Here is a 7,277-nt window from a genome sequence, read left to right on the forward strand (position 1 = left end):
GTCCAATTTTCCTACATTCATGCTTCTCACATTCCACATTCCAATCAATAGTGTCTGCTTACAGATGTTCCTCCTTTGTGTTTCCATATCTGAAATCTCAGCATCAATTACCATATCTACTAGTCTAAGTGTGCTCTATTGTACATAGGGTTTTCGAAGGCCTGTTATTTTTGGAAGTGGACGGCCAATCCTTCTTTGTAGTCTGTCATATTTTTTTTTATAATAGTATCTGACAAACAAGCATTTTACAGAAAAGAGGAGAAAGATGAAAGACATTTACCCAGTAAGAAAAATGATAGATAGATTCAATGTTGCTACCCACCGTTGCCTTGTGTATTCTGACCCATCTCTTTCCCTACTCCACCAGCATCCTTTTCTACTTCAGCCTATACCATTCAACACCTTTTTCCTCTTAAGCAACCCTTGATATGATGGCTTAAATCTCAAGCCGTCAGGATTTCTGTGCTTCTGAACACCTCATGTTGCTGCCAGTCTCTTATGGTATGGCTAGTTTAGTGAACTAAAAACCGGGTAGTTTTATTTAGATGAAGCTACTTACTGGGGAAGCTGATGAAAGCCTGGCCTCTCATGCGTCCAGTCATTATTCGAAATTGGATCAGAGGTCCTTTTTTCTCCTGGAATCGGGCAAACAAGGAGATAAGATCCCTCTCAGTCACCCGAGGGCTAAGGTTCTTCAGATATAACACCTAATAACAAACCAATGACAACAGAGATACCATATTAGGAAGATAAGGCAACTCTTTCATTATAGTTAAATTTTAAAAAATTTCAAAGAAAGATGGAAGATTAAACACTGCACTTAACTGCACTCCTTCCAGAAACAGCTTTAAAACAATGAGGTTTATTTATTAGATAAAGACCATGAGGGATGGGGATCACCAAATCCCCATACTTCAGAAAAATACCAACAGAAAAAGATATTATCTCTATTATTAGAGATTAGAAATGAGATTTTTAAAAAATATTCAAGAGAAAAAGAAAAGGCTTTATGTATTAGCTACCATGAGTTACACACTTTATAGCTTAAAGGAATTTGGAAAACATTCAGGTAGGACCAGCAAGAGCAAGGAGTTAAGAAAGAGAGAACACTTGAGTGACTTAACTATTAAGGTCTATGAACAAAACCACTAACAAATAGTAGAATCTTTGTCTTACAGTATTTAAAATCTAGATATCTTCATTTTTAGGATTTAAGTATAATTTTCATCTTAAAGGGCATAGAATAACTGACTTGTGATTCATTTAAACCATATTAGATGATTTATAATCTTAGGTCTCATATAATCAAGAAAGCATTACTAACTTAAATAAGCACACTAAGGAATATATGAAAACAGTCTTCAAGTTTCTCACAAATTAGGCAAGGTCCATATTAAGGCAGTTTCCTTTGATAGGAACATTAAAAAAAAGAAATTATGAAGACTTCTGATTGAGGCAGCTGTCAGTTTTAGATATATCTCTATTTCTAAACATAAATGCATATACATATTTGGTATGCAGATATACATACATGCACACGTATATCATCTTTGGCACATATATACAAACTCAAAGGCGCACTAGACTCAAAATCAAGAAAAATATTTTTGTAAAAAAGAACAGAAACTTTAAGTGATCAGAGGATGAAGTTCTTCTGAATATTTCTATGCTGTACATAGCATTATTTGCAACTAATTTCTTTTATCCCTGCTAAAATAGACTTTAATTTGTAGACATTTCAGAGTCACAGAAAAATTCAGAGACAATACAGTTTTCATATACTATGTATACAGTTTCCCTGTTAATAATATAATAGTATGAAACACTTAGGGCTCTGGTGGCCTAGTGATAAGAAGTTGTGCTGCAATCCCAAAAGCATGTGGATTCAAATTCATGAGCTGCTCCAGACGAACTGTCTCCTCTTTTGCAATTTACTGCCTCTGAAAACCTACTAGAGGGTCAGTTCTGACTCAGTGCATAACAACAACATGATATACTTATTACAATGAATAAATCAATATTTGTACTTTCTTATTCAGTCCAGTTTATTTTTCTCTTAGCTTTTCTCTAAAGTTTTTTTCCCCTTTACACTATCCTTTATTCACATTGTGTTTCATACAATAATTCCCATTATGTTTTATTAATCACCATCGAACTATGCCCACCATTACCCTGGTTTTCCAGATCCCCACCGCATCTTTTTTTTCTGTTCCTGCATCTCATTCAGGATACCACATTATATTTAATTGTCACGTCTGTTTAGGATCCTCTTGGCTGTTTCTGTATCTGACTTTCTTGGCTTTTTGATGACCTTGCCATTATTTTGCAAAGTACTGCTCATGTGTTCTGGTCACTTACTGAAATTTGTTGAGTGATTTTTTTTTTTAGTGGTTAGAACAGGGATACAAGATATTGGAATGAAGACTTGGAGGTAAACTGCCATTGTCATTACATCCTATCAAGTGTATTGAATATCAATATGATTTATAACTACTGATGTTGGTCTTAGTCATTCAAATGAGGGAGTGGAAGCTTTCTCTACGAGAAAGTTATTACCTTTCTCCCCCTTTCTGTGTTGTAATCTTTAGTGAGAAGTTCCTATGAGTAGCCTATACCTAAAGAGTGGGGAGCCAATTCTCCTCTCTCCTTGAGGGTAGAATATCAACATGTTATTTAGAATTCTCCGGTAAGGGAGATATGTCTCTCCCTACCTATTTATTTATTCAGTCACTTATCTATATCCGTATGGACTCAAATCTGTCTTGGAGGAAGAGCAACCAGGGTAATCTTTAGAGGCAAAGTGAAATTTCATCTCACTTACTTTGGGAATATTTTCAGGAAGAACCAGTTTTTGGAAAGAGCCATCATGCTGGGAAAGGTAGAGGGTAAACAAAAGAGAAGAGAACCTCAGAAAGATGGACTAACAGAATGACTACCACAATGGGCTTGAGGACAGAGATCATGAGGATGGCACAAGACAAGGCAAAGTTCAGATGTGATGAGCTACAGTTGACTCCATGGCACCTGACAAAACAAGAATAACATATGGACTCATGGGTATTTCTTTTATACGTTGGGTTACACTAACTGCCACTGAGTCAGTTGCAACTCATAGCAATGCTCCATTGGGTTTCTGAGGCTATAAACCTTAATGGGAGACAGTCCATCTTCCTATGGGGAAACCATTGGTGAATGTAAACCACCAGAGATATGCAGCTTTTTGGCTAACAGCATAACATGCTAAGGACTATGCCATCCGAGCTTCTTACCTGTCAAATCATAAACCAATTTTGGTTTTGGCATAAATCATTCCACCTTTGGACATTTGCAGTTTTGTTGGCTCCTATGCTACCTGGATATACCCCCATCCATGTTTTTTGGTTGTTTTGAGTACTTTCTAACTTTCTGATGTTACAAGATGCTCCAGGATAATCTTGCACATTTCTTGCCCCAGTTCTTGAAATAACCATTTTTCCAAGGAATGCTGGTTCCTTTCATTGGAGAGCAGTATTAGAAACCAAGATTTAGATATGAGACTTGTTGATGTTACTGGGGAATCATTTCTTCTACGCTCTTTTAGTTGACTGATAAAAAACATATACATGTAACCTGTGTCGATACAGTTTTCTATAAACATCTGCATCAATATTAAGTTAGACATGAGTTCATTCTGATGGCTTTAACTATAATCCACTGCTATATGAATCACACTAGGCTCCTGCCCTGGTTTATTTATAAACTCTCTAACTATGAGACCTGGTTCCCACTATCTGTCATCCATTTACCCAACTGGTTTATTCCAGCATATAAGTAGGATATGATGCTGTTAGGTGCCCTTGAGTCAACTCCAACGCATGGTAACCTTATATACAGCAGATCAAAACGAAAGTGTCTTGACTGTTAACCAAGAGAAACAACTTTATGAACTAGGGTGTAGTGCTTATGTGCAGTTCATTTTGCTTTTACTGGCTCAGACTCTACCCATTTCTAAAGTAATTAGGTCAAAATCTTTTCATCTGATCCCCTTCAGTGAGGTGGTTTTATATCTTTGGAATACAGTTCTCTAGTCTGTCATCTTTCCTAGAATTCCTCAACCTCTTGAATGATTGTAAAGTATTCATATGCAGAGAACACTGTGAGGATTTTTTTTTTTTACTTTTTATCAACTCTGCAAAGGCATTTAACTCTGTAGAAAACATTATGAATAATGTTTGAAGAATCAATTTCAGAATACTTAATTGTACACGTGTGAAAACTATACATGGATTAAACAGGCCATGGGGATACTTGTTGTTACGTGCCATTGAGTCGTGTGCGACTCATAGTGACCCTATGTACAACAGCCGTAAATCCTGATCCATCCTGTGCCAACCTCACTGTTTCCTACACACCTATTCCCATTACCCCAGCCACTGAGTCAATCAATCTCATCCAGGGTCTTCCTCTCCTGCACTGTTCCTCCACCCTCCCAAGCATGACGTCCCTCTCCAAGGACTGGTCCCTTCTTGCAACATGCCCAAAGTATGTCAGACGAAGCCTCAGAATCCTTGACTCCAAGGAGCAGCCCGGTTTTACCCTCCCCAGGACGAACCTGTTTGTTCTCCTAGCAATCTGTGGTGTACTCAATACTCTCCAACGCCACAGATGGAGAATGCTACATGGTCCAAAATTGGAAAAGGCATTTGGCAGGCAGTGCCGTTTCACCATAATGAGTCAATATGTGTGCTGAACAGATAATCTAGAATGCTATATGAAGAAGAATGTGATATGCACATGATACAACTTGATTGCCATAAGTGAAGATGACTTGAAGCACTTATTGATAAATATCAAAGACTAAAGGCCTTCAGTATAGATTACAACTGATCAAGAAGAAATTAAAATCCTTACAATTGTACTCATCAAAATAAATGGAGATTCACAATAGCAAAGAGATGGAAGCAATCCATGTGCCCATCAATAAATGAATGGATGGAAAATCTATGGTACATTCATACAATGGACTACTACACAGTATTAAAAAGCAGTGAACTTGGAGAACATTATACAACATGGGTGGGCCTGGAGGACACTATGTTGAGTGAAATATCTCAGTCACAAAAGGACAAATACTGTATAATGCTGCTGTTGTAATGGAGGACAGACATGGGGAGTTTGGGGAGAGAATTGGAAAAGAGTGAAAAGATGACAATGAACACTGCAAAAGAACAGATGAAGGGAAGAACTATCTGAAAAGAATATATGAATAGGCATCATCTGTATGACAACAGTCTGGAACAAGGAGCGAGGAGCAGGGAAGAAAATGTGCAATGATAAATTTAAAAAAACAGGAGAATAAATGGAAATTGCCAATAATTTCATTGTACTTGGATGAACAATGTTCATGGAAGCAGCAGTCAAGAAATCAAATGACAAACTGTACTGGGCCAATCTGCTACAAAAGTTTTATAAAGATGTCACTTTACTGATTAAGTAAGGTGTTATCTGACCAAAGCAGTGGTATTTTATCAATTGCTTTATCTGTACAGGAGAAGACTGCTCATCCTCCGGTAGAACAGCTGGTAAATTCAAATTATAAGAGAAGCCCCACCTTTGGGTTACCAGGGCAATTCCCTATGGGCCAGACCACCAGAGTTCCTTTTTTAAAAAATGTTTTTCATTTACATGTGAAATTTAGATAATAAAAAGGAAGACAGAAGAATAAATGCATTCAAATGGTGGTGACTGTGAAGAAAAGACTGCCAAAAGAACAAAAAAATCAAGTCAGAAAAAATACTACTAGATTAAATTGTTCCTTACAAGCAAGGAAGATAATACTTAAACTTGCCTATTTTGAGTATATCATTAATTAAAAGGGCATCATGTATGGTAAAGTAAAGAGAGTCAATGGAAATGAGGGAATTCTCAATGATACACATATTATAGTTGGCTGTAACAAAGGACTCAAATATATCAACAATCATGAAGATGGTGCAATGTTTCATTGTGTTATACATAAAGTGATCATGAATTGGGGTGACTAAACTGTAACCAGTAACACAAAAAGGTTAATTCCATTTCCTCGGTTTTGCCTATTTTTTGCTGTTTTTGTTTCCACAAAAATTCCTTCTTAAATGAGAGTTTGAGTCTTGGACTCTTTCAGCCACAATCTATTGCTCCTATGAGAATCCTGTTGATGGATCATAAGGAAGTGTTCAATGCTCTTATAAAGCAGAAGGTTCTGCTCCTTGAGCGAAAGATGGGCAATCTCTTCCACGGGAAGACTAGCTATGAGTCAGTTTCAACTTGATAGTACACAACAACATAACTAACTCAGCTTTTTAATTGGGTCTGTGTAATTATATCATTAAGAAGCAATTTGCCTTTTAATATTTTCTCTTATCTGAGACAGAAATGGGCTAAAGCTGGTTAACTTTATTTCTCTTAGGTCAGATAAGGTTTTGGTAATGTATTTTTCCTTAGAAGGCAAAACTTGTGTTATAAAGAGCGCGGCTGTTAGGCACCATCAAAGTGACTATGACTCATAGCGACTTTATGAACAACAAAGTTGAACTGCTCAATCCTCAACGTTACCACTCTCTGCCAAGCTTAAGTCCACTGTTGCAGTCATTGTGCCAATTCATGTGACTGAGGGTCTTCCTCTCCTTTCTCAGGTCTTTCAGAATACTTAATTATACACATATGATAACTGTACATGAATCAAAGCAGTGGTGTGATATCCTTTTTCAAGGATTCGGAGCCACTAGACTATGTGACTAAAATATGTGAGATGAAGTTTCACCATTCTTGACTCTAAGAAACACCGTAATTATACTTAATCTATTTGTTTGTTCTTTGTTTTGTTCATTCTTATGAATGAATATCCATAGGATATTCAATGCTCTTTGCCAATATAATAATTTAAAGGCTTCAATTCTTCTGTCTTCCTTTTTTATTGTTCAAGTTTTGCATGCATATGAAGCCAATGAAAATATCGTGGCTTGGGATAGGTACATCTAGTTGTTAAAACTGACACCTTTGTTCTTATTAAAAAGGTACAAACTAGACTATAGAGTGTGCTTTAGATATATTTAAAAATAACAGGACTCATAGGAGAGTCTAGAGAGCATAATGCTGGGTGAACTAACTCAGTCTTATAAGTATGACAAATACTGCACAAGATCATTATGGTAAAAACAGAAGGGTAACTAGGCTAGGAATGATAGAAAGAGAATTGATGTCTTTGAGCTGTGGTGTTGGAGAAGAGTATTGAATATACCATGGACTGCTAAGAAAAA

The 7,277-nt window shown here is 36.7% G+C and overlaps 1 protein-coding gene across 1 annotated transcript in view; it reads right to left on the reverse strand.

Annotated features, from left to right (window-relative positions):
- Positions 1-7,277, reverse strand: part of RBM41 (RNA binding motif protein 41) — an 81,710-nt gene that overhangs the window by 5,540 nt on the left and 68,893 nt on the right. The window contains exon 6 of the mRNA XM_006889898.1: positions 560-707. Within this exon, the coding sequence (XP_006889960.1) occupies positions 560-707 (148 nt within the window). The remainder of the gene's footprint in view (positions 1-559; positions 708-7,277) is intronic.

Source organism: Elephantulus edwardii, unplaced genomic scaffold (assembly GCF_000299155.1).
Source record: "Elephantulus edwardii isolate Elephantulus edwardi_28Jun2011 unplaced genomic scaffold, EleEdw1.0 scaffold00083, whole genome shotgun sequence".
Lineage (NCBI taxonomy): Eukaryota > Metazoa > Chordata > Mammalia > Macroscelidea > Macroscelididae > Elephantulus > Elephantulus edwardii.